General features: G+C 33.3%; 2 protein-coding genes across 2 annotated transcripts in view; both read left to right on the forward strand.

The window, feature by feature from the left end:
- The first annotated feature begins 7,158 nt into the window (after positions 1-7,158).
- The window catches only part of LOC131042627 (uncharacterized), a 37,470-nt gene continuing 20,253 nt past the window's right edge, over positions 7,159-24,375 (forward strand). The window contains exon 1 of the mRNA XM_057975937.2: positions 7,159-7,925. Within this exon, the coding sequence (XP_057831920.2) occupies positions 7,428-7,925 (498 nt within the window). The 5' untranslated portion in view covers positions 7,159-7,427. The remainder of the gene's footprint in view (positions 7,926-24,375) is intronic.
- LOC131042628 (uncharacterized) lies at positions 14,387-23,478 on the forward strand. Its single transcript, XM_057975938.2, has 2 exons — positions 14,387-15,185; positions 23,195-23,478. The coding sequence occupies exon 1, from the start codon at positions 14,703-14,705 to the stop codon at positions 15,183-15,185; it is 483 nt and encodes a 160-aa protein (XP_057831921.2). The 5' UTR covers positions 14,387-14,702; the 3' UTR covers positions 23,195-23,478.

A 24,375-nucleotide genomic window follows, 5' to 3' on the forward strand; every position in this document is an offset into this window, starting at 1 on the left:
CTCAGATGAGTTATATTCTTCGAATGATAGAAAATTTATGGTGTGGTCATCTGTATACCCTTCACATTCTTCTTCTTCTTCTTGCAACTTCTTTTCCACTATACATTGGTAAGGAGAACGTGGCATGTCACAAGCAAGGCACCATAGGTTATCATCTGACACCTGATTCATAATTCTTTTTAGAGGATCTAGCATCTGCATATTATCCTTTTGATTCTTCTCCACTGGTTTCCCATTCTTCTAGGTAGTATTGTAAGGCATATCATGTAGTTTGGGTCTATCATGACGAAAGAACTGTTGTTTCTCTATTTTATTTACCTTCACAGATAAATCTTTTAAAATATTCAATACTTTGTCCAATTTGTCTTCATCTTTAGCTTGTTTGGGAGCTTTTGGATTGAACAACCTAGTATCTTCTCTCTTCCCAATTCTCCCAACATCTTTTCTATTGTTTTCTATAGTTATGGAAGCTTTCATAACCCCTTGAAGAGTCGTAGTGTTTTTTGTCTTGAGTTCATAATTTGTCTTGTTGTCAAAGGCATTTATGTAGTACAAGATGCTTACCTCTGGGACTAGTTTTATCCTATTAGGAATTTTGTTTATAACTCTGTTAAATCTTCTATTGAAATCAACTACTGTCTCATTAGGTTCCTTTTTGATACTTATGATTTCATGTAGTGCAAACTCAGGGCTATTTTGATCTCCATACTATTCGAGAAAAGTCTCCTAAACTTTGCAAGGCTACTTATTGTAGTATCAGGTAATGTTCTGAACCAGTCTCATGCATCTTCTGTTAAAGATTGCATGAATAACTTCATTTTAACATCTTCATATGGGAGGCAGAAATCTTCCATGACTGTATCAAAAGCTTTGCAATGTGTTTCTCCCGTGATAGCGTTACTCCTAGTGAATTTTGGTACTACAGTCCTGATTTCATTTGGGATGGGATGATGATACACCATCATTCCTGAAAAGTCAAATTGTCTGATACGCTCTGTATTCATCAATCCATATCATCCCTGGAAGAAATTCCCATGGTTTTGATTCCTGTTATTATAATGGGGAAATTGGTTTCGGGGTTGGAATTGAGTTTGATATGCAAAGTTGTTATAATGATTGTACTGATGTTCAGGAGGTACATGGGTGTATGCATAGTTACCATTCCCATGATCATATAAGGGGTTTTCAGCTATCTTATAGGTATTATTCTTTACATTGGTTTCATCTTTATGATTTCTTCCCTTGTCCGATCCTTGGGTTGCATGTTCACATCTTTCTTTGTACCTATGCAGGTCGTGATCAATATCATTTTCATTAACATTGATACCCAGCCTAGCACATAATTACACACACTCCCTTGTTCTTCCAGTATCTTTCATTTCAGTAGCTACATATAACATTTGTTTCGTCAAATCTGCAAAACGGTCTGGTGGATCCATCCTGCTTGAACTTGAGGAACTAGATGTATTTGCTCTTGAATTTGGGTGATGATTTTCAAAACCAGGAGGGAATTTTCCTTTTCGTGCTTTATCTATAGCTGCCAAATCCTCATTTCTTGGGCATGAAGAAACTGTATGATTATGTTTATTCCAAGCGGATTGTAAGTTATTTTGAGAGTAATAATGGTTATATCTCTCATTCATCAAATCATTCATGTGTTCCATTGGATTGTCTGTCAGTTCTTCGTTTGGTTTTTTCTTGTTTCTTTTCTGATCAAAGTTCAATTGTACTTTTGGATGGCCTTGTGTTATTGACCTCCTTCCGTACATAAAACTTCTTATCTTTTCTTCAGAGTCGCCACCTCTCCCTAGAGAGGAAATTTGTTTCTTTTTTATATGAGTTCTTTCCCACAACAAAGTCCTTTTAAATGAATGTTCTCCCCAGCAGAGTCGCCAATCTGTTGGATCTCAAATCAACAGATTGGATAGGTTCTAAGGAAATGCCAACTCCTATGATCAAACCCTCCAATTGACTTGGCCAACTTATAAAGTGAACCTATGTGGTTACTAACTCCCTCACTTTAGGCTCTGCAAGACCTAGGCGGGTATACCTATTCACTAGTGGCTTTCGATGACTAATGCTTTTTACAACAGATTGAGTACCTTGATCTAAATTCTTCCCTACCTCAGAATGACATAAGTTCCTAGGATGGGTGGCTTTTAGATGAGTTCAAGATTGTTGTTGTGAAAGCTATTTGATCTTTGTACTTGAAATTTATATGTATACACTATTGCTAATTGATTCTATATATCCTACTCAACTATTCCTACTGCTTTAATGTAAAGGTAATTAATATGGTAAAGATTGTGATTTGTAAATGACTAGTGTCTTTCCTGTTATTTGGGCTACAGAGTCTTATATTTCTTTAGGACTTAATGTATGATTTGTGAGACAATTTTTAAACCTACCCCCTTTTGTAAATCTGTCAGTTATTGTTTCTTATGAGATCTGCTAAAAGTTTATATCATAAATCGCCTGAATGAATTTAACCCTAACCTTAAGGGACCATTCAAGGAATAACTACAAGGGACAATTACAATCCACGAGTAGATCTTTTTAATCCAAATTTATAATATAGAAACATAAACTTCACTGTAAGAATATGAATAACCTTATCTCCCTTAGATAATATCACAAACAACTGCCTATAGAAAATGAGATAATCCACAACACATATACAAGAGAAAAATGACTGATTCTATTAAAACTTCAAAATGGTACAATAGTATGCCAAAGGCTATAGTATATGTCCAGTCTCTCTTATTCTAATTATTCCTTCATTTTATAAAATATGCTCATATAAATAAACGAGCAACACCTATTGTATGAGAAGTCACGTCCCTTCATCATTAATTCATTGAGCATTAGTTAATAATTCTAGTTAAGAAACGGTTACACATATATTCATTTGAATTTATGGTAATATGACTTCACTGAGATTTGTTTTGTTCTTCGCGGCAATGGGTAATCATTTGTCTAGTAGTGCTTTGAATTTTTCACCGACGTTTATTCAACCTTACACCTGTGTTGTACTTTGATGAAATCACATGTCTCGATGGCTTTATTTTATGTCTCCTCGAAACACCATCTTCTATCGATGCTCATCAATTCTATGGCCGCACCCTTTTCGATGGAATCATGTACTTTGGTGGCCTAACTTTATCCTTCCTCGAAATGTCATGTTTCATCGATGTCTCCTTAGTTTCGATGAAACTACCGTCATCGTTATGGAGCTTTGTGGCTCCATTGATTTCTTTACTTTCATCGAAAGACTCTATCTCATGTGTCTATGTCGATGTAATCCTCCATCGGCTTATCAAGACCCCGTTTTCGGCGGGAATCCTTTCACCACCGTGTTTTGCAACCGTCTTATCATTTTTGAGTATGCCGATAACGGTCCCTTGTTATCTGGCTTTTGCATGGGTCATTGATGAAATCTTTTATGTCAGTGAAAGAAGAATATCCTCCTTCGACTTTTTATTTTTCGATGAAACTGTGCTCTTCGACCAATAACTTTTGCACCTCTTCAACACCTTCTTTTTATCGAAAAGTCTTATCGATGAGAACTTCCTACGGTTTCCTCAACATACCACCTGTCGATGAAAATAATGCTTTCGATGAGACACTTTTGGAACTCATCGAGGCCCAAGTCTGTTCGATAAGTCATCTTGTCGATGAAACACTGATAGGCTTCTTCGATACAACAGGTGTACCATTTCGGTCAAACTAGATATCTCAGTGAAGGATTAGCATGTATATCCGATGGCCCTGGTTTGAGCGATAATCTTTAGGATTCTAATGTCGATGGAAATGCCAAGGGTTCTATCGAAATTCTTAAGGGCATGCTTGAATTCATTTTTTTCTCAAGAAAACTTTTGTAGCTTCAATTGAAACCACAGACTTTTAAAAAAAAATTCAATGCTCAACAATGATGATGATGATGATGATGATGACGACAATGATGATGAGAGTATACAGGATTAAGATTGATTTATAGTCATATTGAAAACAACAACGATTGAAATACATGCTAAAAATGAAATACCAAAATTTACCTCTAAACACACTCAAAATTCCAAATATTGCAAGCATTGAAATGCTTTGAAATAAGAGATGAACATCATCACATCTAGACCTAATCTACAACAAGCTTCTACAACATCAAATCCACCTCAATAATAACCAAATACATAATAGAACACTTGGAACACAACAACAAATCTAAACCACACTTAAAAAACCCTTGAACCTACACTACTAAGATTTGCAAGCAAGAATGCCAAAATTGTTTGAATCTCCTAATTCTTTCAGCACAAATGTAACCTCTAGGTGAGATTACTCTTTGCAATCTAAGTGCTCTTGTTATCAAATAATCTAAAACTCACAAGAATTTCGTCCACAGGCTATGATTCTCCAATGGATTTTCGTCCACGAAAGAGGTCACAAGCATACAACTTTGTGATATAAAATGAAACAAAATACTCTCAAATGAAATATTTTTTTCTTTTATATGCAATATCTCCAAATTGGACACCCAAAAACACCTCACACCATTACTTGAGAGGGGAAACCAATTTGAATTGAGGAACTGCACCCACTTTGTAACTGATAGTTAAACTTGGTGATTTGCTTGTTTCTTGAAGATGCTCCAAAAAATGCCAAATTAACTCCAATTACCTCCAAGAGAATCCCACACCCCACCTATGTTGGCACCACTAAAAATATAATAGATTTAATATTTATTTGACCAAAAGATGTAAATTGTACCCAAACAATATAATTATTAAATAAACAATTTTTTTCAATGTGTATTGTTACCTCCAACTTACTATTTTTTGACAATGAGAACTTACTATTTTTAGAAGTACTATTTTGAAAAAATGGACATGACAAAAAGTAATCCTTCAATTTATCAATATATTTGTGCTTGTTTAAAAGTAAGATTAAAAAGTACATACACAAAAAAATAAAAAAAAGTTCAAATAATTCTTAAATAAAAACTAAAATTTTGTGTCTATAAACGTAGTAAATAAAATAGGGTAAAATATAACACTTTTGGAGATATCTACCTAGCTTATATAAAAAATTTAATGTAATATCATACATGCATTAAACTTACACACAAATTGGGGGCTATTTTTTCTTTTATATCTAATCACTACCAACAAAAACATGTTGATGATGATTAATAACATAAATTTTTCTTACTCTTGTTTTTTTATAAATATCATACATGTATTAAACTTACACACAAATTGGGGGCTATTTTTTCTTTTATATCTAATCACTACCAACAAAAACATGTTGTTGATGATGATTAATAATCATATATATATATATATATATATATATATATATATATATATATATATATATATATATATATATATATATATATATATATATATATAAAACATGTTCTATTTAACAAATTTACATTGAATAGATTTATACTCATACTGAAATTATTAAACTTATTACATGCTCTATAATATTGACGATGCATACAAAAATCTAACCATTTAAAATTATTTGTAACTTCTCACTTAAAAAAAATAAATTTTCACAATCTATAATTTTTTTTTAGACTTCTAAATTTAATTGTCTAAACATTTTTTCCACCAACATTTTTTTCACACTTTTTTGATTATTTTTTCCCTCTTACTTTTTAATCTTAATATCCCTTAAAAAATATATATTTATTAAAAACAAAAATATTATTTTTATTTATTTGTAGGACCATGTTCTAAACGGAGATACCACAAATAATGCAGGTTCAATTAAACAATAAAATAAAATAAAGTAAAATATAATAATTGTAGGTAGTTGCTTGGGTGGAGAATATACCTACCTATTAGACATGCTTGCCCCTATGAACTTAAAAAAACCTCACCTAATAACACCATACTTGTACGTTAACCTGAAAAGAATGTTAGGTGGAATGTAGACTAGCGGGTTAACGGTGAAAGCTTGTTTTTCCCCTAGCAAATTATGGAAATGCTACAAGTTGTCTTTTTCAATTTTGGGAGTAGTTAAAAGACATTTTATTAATTGTCATTAATGGTCATAATGATAAAGACACTCATTAATTGTTGGTTACTATTAATATATATTTTTAAATTTTATTTAAAAAATATATGTTCTTTTAATTAGCAATTATCAAATTTAGTTTTGATTCCATTTAACAATAAATTTATGATCACAATTAAATTTTGTGGTTCTAATTATTAAGAATTTATGTCTTCTAAATTAGTGTTCATTAAATATAGTCTAACCTCGTTGAGTAATAAAATTATAGATTGCATTTTTAATGTCATAGTGTCCAAACTTATCCAAGAGAAATGTTTTTGCCATGGCTCATCTTCACCAAATTCATGATCAAGTGATTCCTCATGGCTTCAAAATAGTTGCCATATGGACCTTTCGTCATGATGTCAATTGTTGGCCTTTTCTAATTATTACTAGTTTATGCACACAACGTTTTGTCATGTTTCTCCAATTTTATGCCACTTACTAACCCATTAGAATCATTACCAGTCTTTGTTTATCTCTTTTAACTACCTTTTGTAGGTGTTATTCTTTGTAATCTTGATTTGTTTCAATATAATTTTCTTTTATAGATTATATAGTTACTATTTTCTATGTAATTTATATTTATGATTATTGTATAATTATCATATAATAATCATTAAATATATATTATTAACATATCCATTATGTATGATACAATTTGTAATTATAATGATTATTACACTATAATCATCATCCTATAGCTAAGAATCATCCCACATGATATCCGAGAAAGAAGGGAAGTACCGTATCCCCACAAGAACAACTAACTCCTCTACTTCAATAATCAATCAATGATATACATTTATTAAAAACAAATAATTAATTTTATCTTAATAATATTTTACTTTCCCAACCAAACATAACATCGTTTATTTGAGAAAATAAATTATGGAATCTTATCAATAATTATATTGATTTTAAATAGAAACTTCTGTCATCTATTGAACTTGGATTCCCATTTAAAAATAAAAAATAAAAAATAAAAAATAAAAAATAATTTGGTGATCAGACTCAAACCCAAACTTTACCTTAGAAGAAAGCTGTGGGTATAGATTGGTAGGCCCTTCTTGCCAAAGTTGACATTCATTAATCTTCTCTTAAAATATTTATAAATAAATCATATGACGTGTCAAAGAGTCTTGTGCTCTCCGCACTGCTTGCTTAATCATGAGATTTATGTCCTTACTGCAATTTTCAGTGTACAGAACAAATATTGAGAAAATGACTGAATTCTTCACATACACACAATTGAGTACAAAACACAGGCTATATGTATAAATAGTCTGCCATTGAAGCTGCATGCACCAATATATGCAGAGAAAGACAACCAGTCAGGAAGAAGATAAGCAAAGAGGATGGATTTTACAAAGATTGTGATGAGATGGGCGCCCCTTTTGGCCACAATGGTAATAATCTGTAATCTTGTTGGGGTAGATTCTCATGTATCTGATCAACCTATTTCAGATATTTTGGCCGAATACGGACTGCCCATAGGCCTTCTGCCCGATTCTGTCAAGTCTTATTCCCTTGCAGATGATGGAAGCTTCAAGGTTGAGCTTGGCAGCCCTTGTTATGTTCAATTCAATTATCTTGTGTATTATGAGAAGACCGTCACAGGAAAACTCAGTTATGGGAAAATTACTGATTTGAATGGCATTCAGGCAAAACAGTTTTTCATATGGGTTAATGTTATAGGGATGGAGGTGGATCTCCCATCTGGAAAGTTCATTTACTTCAATGTGGGAATAATTTCTAAGAAGATTGAGATTTCGTGGTTTAAATCTGTTCATTCATGCAAGAAATCCCTTGGCAATGAGCCCTGCAATGAAATTGATGGCGCACTCACAGAGAAGGTATTCTTCTCATGCTGTACCAGATTTCTATTAGGTTTTCATTGTTAATTTTAACTTTATTGGTCTGTTTAATCATGCATTCCCATTTGGGAATCCGTACAATTGTGGATATACTGAGATTAAATATTGATTTTCCCGTTCCTCATTATTATAAATTAGATGACCGACTTTTCTTGTTCCTATTTATTATTAACTGATAACAAGGATTTTTGCTGGGTAATGATTCATGGAGAAGCCGTTACCCATATAAATTCATGGGCCTTTTCTAGTCGAGCTACTCCAAATTTGTTGGAGGAAACCACTAGTAATTCTGCACAAATTAGACAGGATCTAGAAATAGATGTTTTAACAGTATTCATCGGTAAGATCTTCAAGTATAATCCGTATCTTTTTCACACACACTAGTGCCCTTGGTGACCTTTTAAGATTTTATGGGACTGTTCTGTGCATGCAGAGAAAATAAGCACCAAAATAAACATTCTCTGACCCATGCTCGGTATAAGTCTGATATCCCAGATCCTATTTGTGGCAATGTTTATCCTGTAAGCCATCTCTTATCTATGTTTTGGTTGAAGCTTTAAAAACACCAACAAGGCACCTCCATGGTTTAGAACTTGGTTCTTAGATCCCCTTATGTACGATTTCAAGTACACAAATGTGCGAATCTGATGACTGTAACGAGAGAAATAATAGGGAACAGATTGTGCTTTTGATTCAATTTGGAATTACAGAAAGGGGTGCTAGCATCTCCTTGCCAACCGGTAACGAAAACCAGGAGATGTAGGTGCCTCGGTCATGCTATAGGGGCAAAGGAACAGAGGGATTTTGGCTCAGTTTGAGAAAAAATAAAAAATAAATTAGGCCTGTAATTGTTGATCCATGATTATCATGTCTTAAGGAGTGAATGCTGTATAGCATTAGATTAATACATTAGATGCTGAAGGGGAAATATGAACAGTTTATGTCCAAAATATTGAGCTAGAACGAAGGCAAAATTAGAGAAATGAAAAATAGAGAACAATACATTGAACGGATAAATCTGAAAGGAAAAATCTTTCTGTAAGCTATTTAAGTGAAGTCAATAATGGGTATAGTGAGGTTAAAATGTTGATTTTCTTGTTCCTAATTTGATAACAAAGATTAGCCCTGGATAATGATTCATGGAGAAGCCATTAGCCATTATCAATTTATGGGCTTTTTGTGGTCAGGCTACCCCAAATTTGCTGGAGGAGATTACTAGCAATTCTGCACAAATGAGACAGGATCCAGAAATAGATGCTTTAATAGGATTCATTGGTAGGGCCTCCAACTATAACCCATATCTTATTCACACAGACTAGTGGCCTTGGTGTCCTTACTAAAGAGTAATGGGACTTGTCTATGCATGCAGAGAAGGTGCCCTTGGTGACCTTTTAAGAGGATTCATTGGCAGGGTTTCCAACTGTAATCCATATCTTATTCACACAGACTAGTGCCCTTGTAAGATTTTACGGGCCTGTTGTATGCATGCGGAGAAGGTGCCCTTGGTGACCTTTTAAGATTTTATGGGACTGTTGTATGCATGCAGAGAAGATAAGCACCAAAAGAACATACTTTGACACATGCTTGGTATAAGTATGATATCCCAGATCCTATTTGTGCCAATGTTTATGATGTGGTCATTTCTCTCATCTATGCTTTGGATAAAGCATCACAACACCAAGAAGGCACCTCCATGCTCTAGATGTTGCTTCTTGGGGTCCTCTGATGTGCATTTTCAGGTACACAAATGTGCAGATATGAAAACTGTAATGAGAGAGAATAGGGAAGAGATTGTGCTTTCAACTCAATTTGTAAAAGCAGAGGGTGCTAGCACCTCCATGAAAACTGTAGAAGAAATTTAGCAAATGTAGATGTCACAGATGATTAGAGGGATTTTGGCTCTGGCTCATTTTTAAAAAAAAGAAGCAAATCAGCTCTGTAATTGTTGATCCATGACTATCAAATCTTAAGTTAATTCAGTGGATAGTATATCAATTTATCAAGAAACAATATAGATCAAAAAGAGGAAGAATGAAAGTTCAAAATTATTCAAAGACTAAATAAAATTTAACAAAAGTAAGATAAATTAAATGGGCCAGTGTAACCGATGAGTAATGTAAGGGGTACGCATCTACCACTTGCAAAACACTTGATGTGGAGAGAGCCAATTTCATTATCGTGAATAGAGTTATAGACACTTCTTCCAATAAAGAGGCCAAGAGAGACATGTGAAAGAATACTTTGGAAAATGAATACAACTCCTCAATGAAGAATATGACTTTTTAAGCTTGTACCCTATCCCATAGGAAAGATGCATGTTAGCTTAAAGGTCGATTTCACTTTTGGTGGTATATTAAGATATGTGATCCATGGTTAGATCCCTAAGTGGACCGATTCAATGATTATCTAATTCATTTAAATCATTAGATATTGTGATTACATTAGTTGATTGCACTCTCATTCTAGGCATACAATTAAAATTCTACATGTTGATTCCAAATCTTTTCCAATATTTTATAATAGCTTACTTGTCCACATTATATAAATTTGTGGCTACAAAAAGTAATTTGGTCAAGTTTGTTATCATAAATTAACTTCAATAAATACAAATAAAATAATTCTTAAATAATTCTAAGATATTTCAAACTTCGTAACATGACGTTCTTCTATACACATTAATTGAATATTCTTGTATATCAAAGCACAATGTTCACAATAAAAGTATTAGTCTTGAATAGATTATTTTTAAAAAACTTAAAAAAAGGTTAAATAGCAATAATGACATAATTTAAATATGATAAAGGATTAAGTTTAGGTTATTTTTAGCTATTTAATAAAAGTAATATTTAAAAAATTAGTTTAAAAAAAAAGGTTATATAGCAATAAAGACATAATTTAAATATGATAAAGGATTAAGTTTAGGTTATTTTTAGCTTTTAAATAAAAGTAATATTTAAAAAATTAATTATTAAGGATTATGTAGATTGTTTTTCAACTTTTATATACAAGTAGTATATAGTTTTATATTTTATAAATAATAAATTATTTTTTAATTAAACTAAACAAAGACAAATAATTTAGTTTAATAATGTTAGTTAAGCAAATTTGAGGTTAATAGTTTAATCCTAATAACAAATTTGAATGCTTCGATTATCTAGTTGACATTATAAATTTTTTGTTGAGGGAAAGTCTTTAATTAAGTTGTTAAATTTGCTACATCTAGACTATGAATGCAATCTTTTATCTTGTTGTTCAAGGAACTCAACAAAGCAAATGTTTCACACATGAAAATAGTTGATACCAATATATTGCATTATACCACGACTATTGAGTAATACTTGATAATAAAGAGAGTGTTAGGAAAGTTCCATCCCACAATGAGAGTAATCCTTGCTATTTGTTAACTAGCTTATTGACTTCCATATGGTAATGTTATAAGGTCAATGATTTCATGTAGTTGAATTTCAATTTCTAATGAATTCAAACTTGTTATGGTAATGTTATAATATTTGTTAGAAATATTTGTTATCTTCTAGTTAGTTGAATTTCAATTTCTAATTACGAATTCAAACTTGTTGAGTATGGTGATCCAATGTATAATCATCACACCATTCTTTAATGCACTACAATCTTTTTCTTCAATTATTTATTCAAACAAACAATCTTTTAAGTAGACATCCAATCTAGAATGGTTATTAGTGGTAACTTTTAGGGCTGCAGTATTTTGAATTGTTCCCATTTCCTTTAATTTTAAGTTTTAATCTATGTAACATTATTTTACATATATTGAATTGTAAAAATTGAATTATGTAGAATATAAGAGGAATTAGATTATTTAAATTTATATTAATTCAAAGTAGATTATTTTTGGGAGACAATTGTGTGCAAATTTTTGAGTCAACATTTCAGATCATACTTCATGATTCTTGATGATGGATAATGAAGTATGGTCTAAAGCATTGATTCGAATATTCATATGCAAAACCTGTTATGATGATGGATTACAGAGTATGATATGAAATGGTAATGTTGGTTGTTGATCTTCTAATCTTTTAGAGTGTTGTGTTTGGTCACTCTTTGTATTGATATATGGCTTTGAACTTGGGTTAGTTTTTGAAGGAGCACCAAATTTCCATAGGAAAAAAGATAAGAAGGAAAGATAAAAATAAATATATTTGGTTAGGTTATTTGGTCTATATAATTTTTTTATAATTAAAAGAAATTTGATAGAAAAGCAATATATTCTATCAAAAAAATTATTTAATAAAAAGAAAAAAAATATAATTAATATTTTTTTAAAATATTAAATATATTAATCTAAAAAATATTTGAAATGTTTATTTATTTAAGAATTGTTTTATTTTACTTTATAATTATTTATTTATTTTTATTTCAATTTTATTTTGAAAAGGATAAAAATATATTAATCAAGACATCTAGTTATATACATTTCGATTGGATTTCCAAATGGTCATAGTCATCATGATAATGTAAATACGTGTGATACCACAAAAAAGGAGTGTTAACAGTACCATAAGTCCTTCTGTCTAGCCACTAACTACTAATCTCTCTGATCATTTTGGAGTAGTTGAAATAAGTGATAAATCTCGTATTGATCTAACCCATTACAATCACCCATATTCCAATTAGTATTTCCTTTTGAATCCTGTTTTGCAAGACAAATGACAACTTTGTTCCATTCTTTAGAGACGTGAACAAAGGAAATGGTATCAAAACTAGAATAAATCAAGAGAATTTTCCTAACAACTCGTGCAAGCCACTATGAAGCCTCCTCCAAGTTCCTTTTATTCAACAAAGAGGCCAAAATCATAAGAGTCCATCTCAAAGATAATCTTTGACCTACTTAGCTCACTAGCTTTTTCCATTGTCCTTATAATTGCCCAAGCCTCCATCACAGTATTAGAATACACCCCCATAAAAGAAGAATTGAATAGAGCCACTTTAATCCCAACCAACTCCTCCAATCCTTGCAAAACTAGGATTACGATGGGCTGATCCATCTGTGTTAATCTTCAAAAAACTTCAAGAAGTAGGAAACCATCTTCACACTCCTAGTGGAAAATCCACCAATACATGATTTAAGAAGGGAACCAAGAGGGCCAAGATCTAAGAGTGGGGCACCATGACTATCTAAAAGGGGTAAAAAGTGACTCAATAAAGAATTTGGCTTCAATGGTTTCTTTAACCATACTTCTAATTTTGTTCTAAACTTGTAGCACAAGACTTTGAGTACTCTGAAAACTACATTGATTACGCTTTAACCAAATGTGCCAAATAATAAGGAAAGGACCAACTTCCCAAATGACCACCAATTTTCAAAAAATATTTTTATTTATCTAAACTCATTTATGTGTATCTACTTGATAGTTGCATGCTAGAATCAAGTCAAGCACCGAGTTAATGAACTTGCTAGCAATAACCCTCCATCCATAGAATTGTAGGGCTACAATCCCAGAGAATTGTAGGGCTATGTCCCCCTTTAGAATAGTAATCTACCTCTTGCTCGATTAAGTTCATTAATAAACTTGCTAGAATAAGCTAGAATATGGAGGGGTTCATTAATAAACCTTCAATTAATTAGTTCATTAATGCGCTCCATAGCCTCCTCCTCCCTAGGGTTATCCGTTCATTAATGCGCTTGCTAACCTTTCATGAATAGTAGGGGGCTAGATTAAGCTAGTCCTTCGCAAATGATAGGAGGGCTACCCTCAACAGTGCAATATTAATCATTTACTATTCTATATTATTACCATAAAAAACCTCTCAACATAATAACCTAATAGATTATATATATATGTGCACCATAATCACATAAATTTTTTATAATATTATTATAAAAAGCCTCTCAACATAATCTAATAGATTTTATATCATATAAAACTATAACTAAACCCACCAAACTCGTGGCTTATGATATTTTGCCGGCAGATCAAATGTACCTAGATAGACTAATAAAAATAAAAAGAATATTTTTCAATTTATATGGTACCTGCCATGTGATGGGGTCTTTTCTCACAAATTGAAGCATAGTGAAAAGACTTAGATGTGAGAGTCAAGAATCTGTAACAGTACGAAAGGATCTGCAGGGTAATTACAGAATTAAAATAAAATTACCAAAAATTTTCAGAGACTTCTGAGTGCATTCCATAGACTTCGGAGTGCGGAGTGCATGTACTCCATCCCTTACCTACATTATTTCCAGCTAGGGAAGTTTGCGCAGTTTGATCAAATATCTTTTATTAGATCTTCATGGGACCCTGGGACACTTATGTTCTGTCCTGGGCATTGGACAGGGCTTATCTTCGATGACCAAAATTAAAGCAACGTGGGTCCTTTTATGGGTTCGTGTGGGTCCTTTGTCTTTAGTTTATCCCGTTTTCGATTACGTGTAGGGATGGAGATTCAACGTGTGTCACTCAATTGAAGTAACATATTTGTTGTCTGTACTTAAACAGTTCAATCCTCTAGAAATGAGATCTGCTCGTTTGTTTAGGAAATATCGAGGAAAGTAGGTCCGAGACGGGCACGAATCTTCAGATACCCAATTTATCTGATATTAATACAACTACCTTTTATGTAAACAAATGATATATATCGAAAATCCATGCAATTGTACTAGTAGGAAGAAGAAAGAAAGAAAAAAGAGAGAAATTATTTTGACGTCCACGAGGTAGAAAGGAAGAAGACGAACCAGCAAGGTAGAAAGTTGAGCAGAGCGGACGGATCTTTAATAGGATGGTGATGAGTTGGGTGCCTTTTTTGGCCATGGTGGTGGTCATGTGTAACTGTGTGGGGGCAGATCCTGTAGTTGCTGATGCACCAGTTTCAGAAGTTTTGGCCAAATATGGACTGCCCATAGGGCTGCTTCCTGATTCAGTGAAGTCATATTCTGTTGCAGATGATGGGAGCTTCAAAGTTGAGCTTGACAGTCCTTGTTACGTTCAATTCAATTATCTTGTGTATTATGAAAAGACAGTTACAGGAAAACTCAGCTACGGGAAAATTACTGATCTGGATGGCATCCAGGCAAAGAAGTTCTTTATATGGGTTAATGTTATAGGGATTGAGGTGGATCTCCCATCTGCAAACTATATATATTTCAACGTGGGATTGCTTTCTAAGAAAATTGAGATTTCCTGGTTTGAATCTGTTCCTACATGCAAAAATTCTCTGGAGAATAAGCCTTGCAGTGAGATTGAGGTTGTACTAACTGAGTAGGTATGCTTGTCATGCTCTAATATATCTCCGTATTTGATTTTTCCCTATTAGATTTCTTTTATGATTTGGGTATTGAGCAATTTTAGTTGGTGTGCTTTTATTATGGAGACAATGGCATAAAATATTGAACTATCCTACCCAATTGACGATGAATTTTTACCCCTTCTTCTTGTTGGTTTTTTCCCATCTTAATTGTGATCCTAGATAACAAAATCAATTTCGGATAATCCTTAAAGTCCCAAGACACTTTTATGGGCTTCTGAGGGCAAACAGTCCTAAAAGTTGTAGAGGGAAATCACTCTGGATATGTGAACATTGATATGCTCCTAAAAGTAAATGTTTAGGTGGGGTTCTTTCTCAGGAGTTTTAGCTATCATCCAGTTCTTCGAATCCCACAGATTAGTGCTTTTTCAGGAACTTTTTAGGAATTTTAAATTTATTGTACTTCTTGGTATTTTATGTTCGCAAAGAGATGGTAGAACTCTGCAGTGAGATTGAGCTTTCACTAACTGAGAAGGTATGCTTGTCATGATCCATTAGGTAGATATCTCTATTTGTTTAACCTTCTTAGATTTGTTTGATTTATCTGGGTATCAGGCAACTCTATTTGGGGGTGGTCACTGCATCTATGATTACAATGGGATAAAATATTGAACAACTGACCCATCCAATTGGCTATACATTTTTACCCCTTATGACCTTTCTTCATCTTCATTATGATCCCTGATAACAAAATGCCACATCGTTTTTATGGGCTTCTGAGAGCAAGCAGTTGTGAAATTGTGGAGGGAAATTACTCTGGATGCCTGGACAAGCGACAAGCTTTCCGAAGTAGACAAGCGACAGAGTACTACGAGGAGATGTTTAGGAAGGGTTCGTTCTTATAATATTTAAAGCTATGTTAGTTCTCTGATTCGCAGAGATTAGCACTTTTTGCAATTTCTAAAGATTTTATTTAACTGTTTTGTTTTCCACATAGATTAGTGCTTTTCGCAATTTTTCAAGATTTTATTGAACTGTTGTGTTTTATGCATGCAAAGAGATAAAAAGAGCCTTGCAGTGAGATTGGGATTGCAATAAGGAGGCATGCTTCTCAAGCTCTACTAGGTTTCTCTATTTGTTTTTTCGTTTTAGGTTTTCTTTTATTGATTTGGCTGTTAGACAATTTGATTTGGGCGCCCTTGCAATTATGGATATAATGGGATAATGTAATGAACACCCATCCTACCCAGTCGGCGATAGATCTTTACCCCTTTTTATTCACTTTTGTTCCATTTTAATTATGATCCACGATATCCAAAATCCATGCCATTTTTATGGGTTTTAAACGAAGCAATTTCAAAATGAAAAAATTTACAAGAAAATTACTATGAAAATCAGAAGAAGTGACAGAACAAGTAGATGTCTAGGAAGGGTTCATTCTTAGGATCTTTAGCTATCAGCCAGTTCGCAGCATCACACAGAATAGTGCTTTGGCGACTTCTTAAGAAATTATTATACTGTTTAGTGTTTTATGCATGCAAAGAGATAAAATAGCCAGCGAGGGTTGCACTAACTTGGGAGGTATCCTTCTTTCTCTCTCTCAGTCAGTTCGCTGCATCACACAGATTAGTGCTTTGGTGTTTTAAGATTTTGTTGATTAGGCTATCAGACAATCTTATTTGGGTGTCACTGAGACAATGAGATGAAACATTGAACACCTAGCATACCCAATTGGCAATGGATTTTCTCCCCATGTTGTTGGCTTTTAATTTTCTTTTCATCTTAATATGATACATGATAACAAACATCAATTTTGAATACCCACATTATTTTTATGGGTTTCTAAGGGCGAGAAGTCCCAAAAATTGTAGAACGACATTAATTTGGATGTTGAAGACATCTAAACTAGTAGATGTTTACATAGTGTTCATTTTTAGGAACGTTAGCTATCAGCCAGTTCTCTGATTCATACAGATTAATGCTTTTAGTGACTTTTAAGATTTAATTGTAGTGTTAAGTTATCTATGCACACAAAGAGGTGGCAGAGGTATTAAACCATATGCACGAAGATGGCTTGTTGGCATTATTAGCATTAAGTTGTCATTGATGTCAACTGGTTTGGCATGATCACTGGTGTGTAAGAAGTAGTGACTAGTATAAGAAAAGTAAGACATATGATGTCAATCCATGTGTGAGTAAGCAGACAAAAGGAAGGTTACCAGTACAAATGAATTGTGTCATTTGTCGGTAAGGCAAGCTTACCGGTAAGGAATAAACCAGTATGAAGGCTGGCTGTTTGTTTGTGATGAAGAGGCGGAATGTTATATAAATCACAACAACACCCGGTGAGTAGAACAGAAAGAATGTCATGAAGACACACTAGAAGGCAAGATGAATTGTCAGGAGGATGTGTTGTCGGTAAGAGTGATTGTTCAATTTGTTGGTTATATCGGTAAGGTGAATTGAACCGGTAGTCAATCTTGGTCAACAAAGAATGTCAAACCGACATAGCAAACCAAGCAGAGGTGGATGTCGACAAAGATGATAGCTGGAAGCTAGGCGGCGATAAAGCACAGGTCGGTGAAGTGTGCATTGACGTAACAGTCAGCAAGCAGGTTGACTTTTATGAAGAACCCGCAAGTCATGGAGGATGCCAGAAGATTGCAGCTTGAGGAAGACAAGCTGGCATGCGATTGAACTCATCCTGCAAGAAGATTTGATCTTCGTACCCGTTTGCTGAAGGAAACAATTGAGCCATTAATGGCGTATGACAGAGAAAAGCAGAAAAGCATGGTGCAGACCTCCAGATTTAGAAAACGCACATTGGAATGCGATGCGTTGGTGGTGCTGATTGATGACATGAAGATCACATCCCTGGAAAAGCAGATCGAATCAAATCCAATATGGATCGAGTTGGTGAAGGAAAAACCTAACACTGCACTGTTTGAATGAGATAATCATTCTCTTATCTCTCTCATGGAATGAAACATTACTATAGCATCTGCATGGTTTAGGGCATAGGCTATGGCTCCCATAGTATTCTGTTGTGCATTTCAGCCACATATATGTCTGTGTGGTGACTTCTAAGGGAGAGAAAGTAGCAAAGGGTTTGTACTTTACCTCTACTGGGAAGTGCATATGAATGTAGTAGAGAGCCATTATTATAAGATTTGCCTCAATCAGCGAGTACTGAGCCAGACCAGTTAAAATGAGGCCAGCAGACTTTGGAACCTGGTACCTGGAGTGAGTCCTGTCAAATAGACTTGCCAAGCTCTAAAGAGTAGGGTAGCATTGTCAGTTTGGGCCTGGCTACTTTTGAGGTTGTTTTCTGAGCTACATTATCTGAGGTTATTTTTGGAGATAGAGACAAGGCTGATAGACTGGTATCATCCCACTATGTGGATCAGAGTGGCTCTGCTGTTGCTTATGCCTAGTCTTTAAAGCCAAGGCTTGTTTGTGATATTACATAGAGAGGATTACATTTTATTTAGTGGCACTATGAGAGAAGGGATTTAAAGGGAAGAAGAAGAAGAAGAAGATTGCAGCCCAAACAGCTGTGGTTTTAAGCTTTTATGTGAGTATGCCTTTGTTTGTTTTCAATTGGTTTGTACCATTGAAACAAATATAATATTCAGGAATTTCTTAGCGTCCCAAAGATAAGATATTTTCAATTTCTTGAGATATTATTTGAAAGAAGCCCACTTATACACACAAAGAGGTTGTAACAAGTTTCACCAGTTTTACAACAGATGATGAATTTGCAAGATAACGGAAATCAGTGAGCAATCTCATCTGGCATCTCAGAATGCTTTGGGAGCCACGACAATCACTAGTTTATATTAATCAGAATAGAAACAAAGAGAATCTTCAAACCAGTAGAGTAGATAGTAGAGCCTGTTCAACATACTATGGCAGATGTAATTTCTACTAGACATGTAGAGACACGATATTTGTTTGTTGCTTGTGTTCCTAGGTGCAAGCACTATCTCCCTACAATTGGCTAAATTCAATGTGATTTGATATTCCTCTTGCTCTGCTGTAAGAATCCATCCATCCCTCAAATGAATGGGCATTTGTTATCTCAAACCTGATATTGATTGATAGTGCTGTGACGATTCCTCCATTTGCAGCGCCAAATTTCTGCTTAAGATTGCATTACTTTCTCCTTCATCCAGTTCAGCCTTTGCCCTGTCGATAGACAAAGGCAAATACTGAGATATCTGTCCTCAGGCGTGATGAAAGCCCTCCTCGATCCCTGCGTGAGGTCTGCGACTGTCTCCTAGCTCAAATTAGCTTATCCCAATCGATCACCAAGGTTTTCGAACAGGAGTGAGAGCCAAGGACTGCCTGTGATGAATGTGTTAGCAGAGTGCGGAGATGCCTTCCCCGACGATTCTCAGAAATATGGTTTCTGCATCCTCTAATATTTGCCCGAACAATAATTTATGATGCCAAAGATCAATGCCAAAGATCAATACGATGGTGCATATTGTCCACCTCCTAAAATTATTCATTGCCAGACATGAATACTCTATTAACAGCAAAAGTAAAATATTCAATCCAAAGCAGCGACTTCCATAATAAAATTGTAGTAATAAGCTAATTACAGTTTCCCAATATAATATTAATTTGCAATCTTAAAATATAAGCTTTTGTCCACGATAATCAGAAACCATGACTTGGCAAACTATGAAGAGCCAATATATTCAAAAGCGTCAAAACTTATAATCTGCTAGCACTATTAATTTTTCAGACATAATAATGTTTCCGGCTTCAAATATAACTTTGATTCGCCAAACAATATTTAGACTATAATAAACTTATTTCAAAATAGGAAATAGATGCAAGTATCTTTATTTCTGAAACAAGCCTTACAAATTTGTATCTAAAGGAGACTTCGCAAATTTGCCCAGATGTAGACTCCGTCACGAATCCACTCCTTACGAAGAACTAGGTTTTCGTCCAGTCCTTCTATTGAACTCCTGAAGGTTTTCGTCTCCAGAAATCATAAAAAAATTATCAAATCCAAAAGCATGCCCGATACATCATCAAGAACCCCCTTATAAAGACCTCCAGGAAGAATCGACTTGCTGGAGAAACATATTTAATAATTGTGATATTATAATAATATTTTATTTTATTAATTTTTAATTAAATTAATTAATAGTAAGTCATCATTTGAATATTTTATTTATTTTGTTGACAACTTAATAAAAATCAATTTGATTAAGTATCACTTAAAAATTAGGGACATTACATTATTGGAAAGAAAGGAAAATGTTGGGAACCCAAAAAATGCAGTAAAATTAAATAAAGAGAGAGAAATAGCTAATGTTCTTTAAATTCAAAGCCATCTTTACTTCATAGAAAGTGAGAATGAAAGTAAACAAAAGTGTACATCATGAGTTTACATATGGATTTTTCGCATTAATTTTTAGACCACCGGTACGGGGATGTGTCTTCACCCCTCAAACCCCTATCCCCATCCCCTAAGGTGTTTTAGGGACATGGGGACATTAGGGGATGCCCCCTAGCTGCCCCCCCCCCCCCCCCAATTGAGAAAATGAGGAAATGTCCTTGGATGCTTCCCTAAAATGGAGGATGACAGGAAACACATAAGGGACATCTTAGAAAAACAATTTTTTATATTGTTTTAAAAAATCATTCATAACAGTAAAATGACTGTTAAATATATCATGACAACATTATAATAGTGGCAATAAACATATCATGACAGTAGTATAACAACAATCAAATTAATCATGACAGCAGTGACAGCAACAACTTTAGTGAAACAACAATAAATATATCATGATTCATAATCATAGTTAATGATATAAGTTATATATCAGTTAACACTTAACAGTAATATTTTGTATTTCTGATTGTTCAAAATAGTCTCAAAAACTTTAAAAATCTTAATTTGGTATTTGTCAGTTATTATTGTCGGTTGCAAAAGAGATTAAAGGTGCATTTGACATGGTCTGGTATAGTGTGGTATTGTTTGAGACGTACAAACAAACAATTTCTTTTTGGAATGTGGTTGGTATGCAGGCTTCTGCAGAGATCATCCAACATCATTCTAACATTGTCATGTTATATTGCTGTTGTTATTATTCTGTTCATTAACTCGAAGAAATCTCTCTCTCTCTCTCTCTCTCTCTCTCTCTCTCTCTCTCTCTCTCATATGTATATATTAAAAAATTATATATATTGTTGTCCCCCAGCTGTCCCCAAAAGATGGCCCTCAGACTCCTGTCCCCTAAATGTATCCCATGATTTCCCACCATCCCTGTCCTGGAATAGCCATGGAACATAGCTGATTACAGATAATTGTAATATAAATGCCTTTAACAATGTTAATAAATAACCAGAATGATAATGAATCTTTAATACAATAAAATGCAACTAAGGTAAATAAGATTTATTAACCCTATTCTCCTTAACTATCAAGTCAAAAAGAATTAGCTCTACACATGATGGTAACTACAATCGACAACAAAAGTCTCCATAGCCTTTTCAAATACCTCTTAACTTTTAAGTTTACAGCAGTGGTAACATTCATGCCTGGCATTTCAGGACAGCAATATCATGTCTTAACAATGTTTCATATTGATCACTTTGAGCAGCAACATTCCCAATAATGTTGACAGCAGTATTGATACCCATATTAATTGATTAGAGTACTAATAAGGATGCTACTGAACTCTATACTGATCAAGAATGTATAGGTCACAATAATGACAGAGTGCTACTGATCAGTAATCATAAGAAGATTACTAGCCACAAAAGGAGTTATGTCAAAAGACAATAATGATGACAACGATCTCAAAGGGTATGGCATTATTAGCAGCTGATCTATGACAGGAAAAATTCCCAAACAATTACCTCAATCATATAACTATTTTAATGATAAGTCAAAATGACAGCAAGTCAATGACAACACTTAACATTTGTAATGCAACAATAATGGCAAGTCAAAGGATAGCATAATCATTTGACTGTTTTGTCTAGTAATGACTATGCTCATGAATCATGAAAAATGAGAGCAGTGTTTGCCGTTGTCAAAGCTACAGTCATAATTACCAATGACATTCATGTTCCCTATTCACAAGGTTTTCAAACCCAATACCAGTTATCTTCACAGCTATAGATAATCACTTTATTTTTGAATAAAATGACAACAATAATTGCCATTGTCCCTTGGCAAAATAGATCTAACTGCTATGCAATAACGGCAGCTGGAAATCATAAAAGCTGCTTACACCATTCAAGGTGTCTAACCCATTTATAGAAGTTCAAGAGTAGAATGACCAAATTCTTACAAATCTGATGCTTGTATAAAAAAAAAGACTAATTTACTATGATAATACTAGTGACATATCACCAATAATTTATATTAGTGAAAATTTTAGTCAAAGATACTTTGAAAATGTTGGAACCCTGCCGAGAAAAGATATATTGAAATATAATTCTCAATATTTTAAAGATATCAGCTTCTATGTTTATACAGTAGTCTGTAGAAGGTGTACAAGATGTACATAGTCATACCACAGACAATAATTTGCATACACAGTTAATTGAAGATAAATTTAGCCTAAATGTTATCGTAGCTTTGAAATGCTATATTGAGGTTGAGGCAATTTTTCATATCTTGTTTCTTTTTAGAATTCTTTTGGGGTTTTGAAATTTTTTAATTTTTTTTGGCAAATACTACCTAAGGGCTAGCTCCCTCTATTAGAATAAATTAAAAGATACATATAGATTTTATAGCTGGTGCCAGAGGAAGCAAATTCCTATTGATATTCAAATTTAATACTCCCATTATTGAGTTTCCAACTAGAAAGTTAAACTACTTGTTGGTTTGTTCCTTTGTAATCTTCTTCTTAAATTGATTGACTTGAAAGTCATTCAAGTTAATTTATTCTGAAAATGTCAGGCTAAAATTATAAATTTATTATTAATAAACCCACTTTTTCAGCAAAGACCGAACAACTGTGGATGGCTGATTATGCATTGAATTGCAGGAGCAAGCACTCAAGCCCGGACAGTTCAGGGAACGATATAAATATCAAAGTTCGGTGAAAACAAATATATATATCTTGGTCTTAATTAGTTAGCTGTGGTCTGCTATATACTATTTTTCATTCTCTTCTTTCTCTCTTCATTGTGATGAAGGATAACAGAGTGTGATCCTAAACATCGATGTTAAAAATTATAACATAGTTGAAATCCAAAAACACTCGTATCCTATTAAAGCTATCTTTTTAAATAAGAGATTTATTATCAATAGAAACTAGAAGTGCAAAGATTACAGAGAGCACATCTTAAAAAAAGGGAAATTAAAATAACAAGAATACAAATTAGTGACTTTAGTTTAATGAAAATAAATTATTACTATAACTGTTATTTAGAGAGCTATTTTATTTTTCTATATATTTATAAATATTAAATTTTAATATCTAGTAAATTACACAGGCATACATAAACATGTAAATAAACAAAAAACAGCTGAAAAAATGACAGATATACAGACACATAAATTTTTACTTTTATTCAAGGATTCTTTTGTTTTGCTTTGTTTTGTAAAGCATAGTGTATTTTTTAGATTTAATGATTTATATTTAATTTTTTATTCTAATTTTGAAAAAAAGCCATCTTTTAGTATTTTGGAAATTCTTTTTTTTTTTCATTTAGAGAAGCGTAATAAATATTATATATTATACACAACTTTTTAATAGTTTCATTTGTGGGCATTACTATATATTTTAAAATTTTGATGTTTTTATATATAAAAAATAAATGTTGACTCTTAAGTAGTGTTTGTGAATATAATCATGCCATAACACTCCACCCCTTGCTGCTAGTGTAAATTATGCTTCTTGGAATGATTAATGTACGACAGGTGTGAGCTAGAGTACCATCAGAGAGACTCAGCTCAAATCTGCTTCTGTGAGCATTTGATTGATTTAAATTTGTGTGTGAGATCAAAGTAGCTTCTATTTGATTAGTTTATTATGTATTTAAAGTTGATTTAATGAATGGCGAATCCTTAAAAAGCTCTACATTTCATGGCTTTTTCAATTTTCAAGTCTGAGCACAAGTCAAAAATCAGCCTACTGAGTCTTAAGGAGTCTCAGCCCGATTCAAATAAAAGCCTCTGAATCTGAGGCTTATAACTATGAGAGAGCCATTATGGATTAAGCCA

This window comes from Cryptomeria japonica, chromosome 1 (assembly GCF_030272615.1).
Source record: "Cryptomeria japonica chromosome 1, Sugi_1.0, whole genome shotgun sequence".
Lineage (NCBI taxonomy): Eukaryota > Viridiplantae > Streptophyta > Pinopsida > Cupressales > Cupressaceae > Cryptomeria > Cryptomeria japonica.

What these genes read in the sequence shown, in the direction of transcription:
- LOC131042628 (XM_057975938.2), top strand. Translation starts at nt 14,703, where the DNA reads ATGGTGATGAGTTGGGTGCCTTTTTTGGCCATGGTGGTGGTCATGTGT.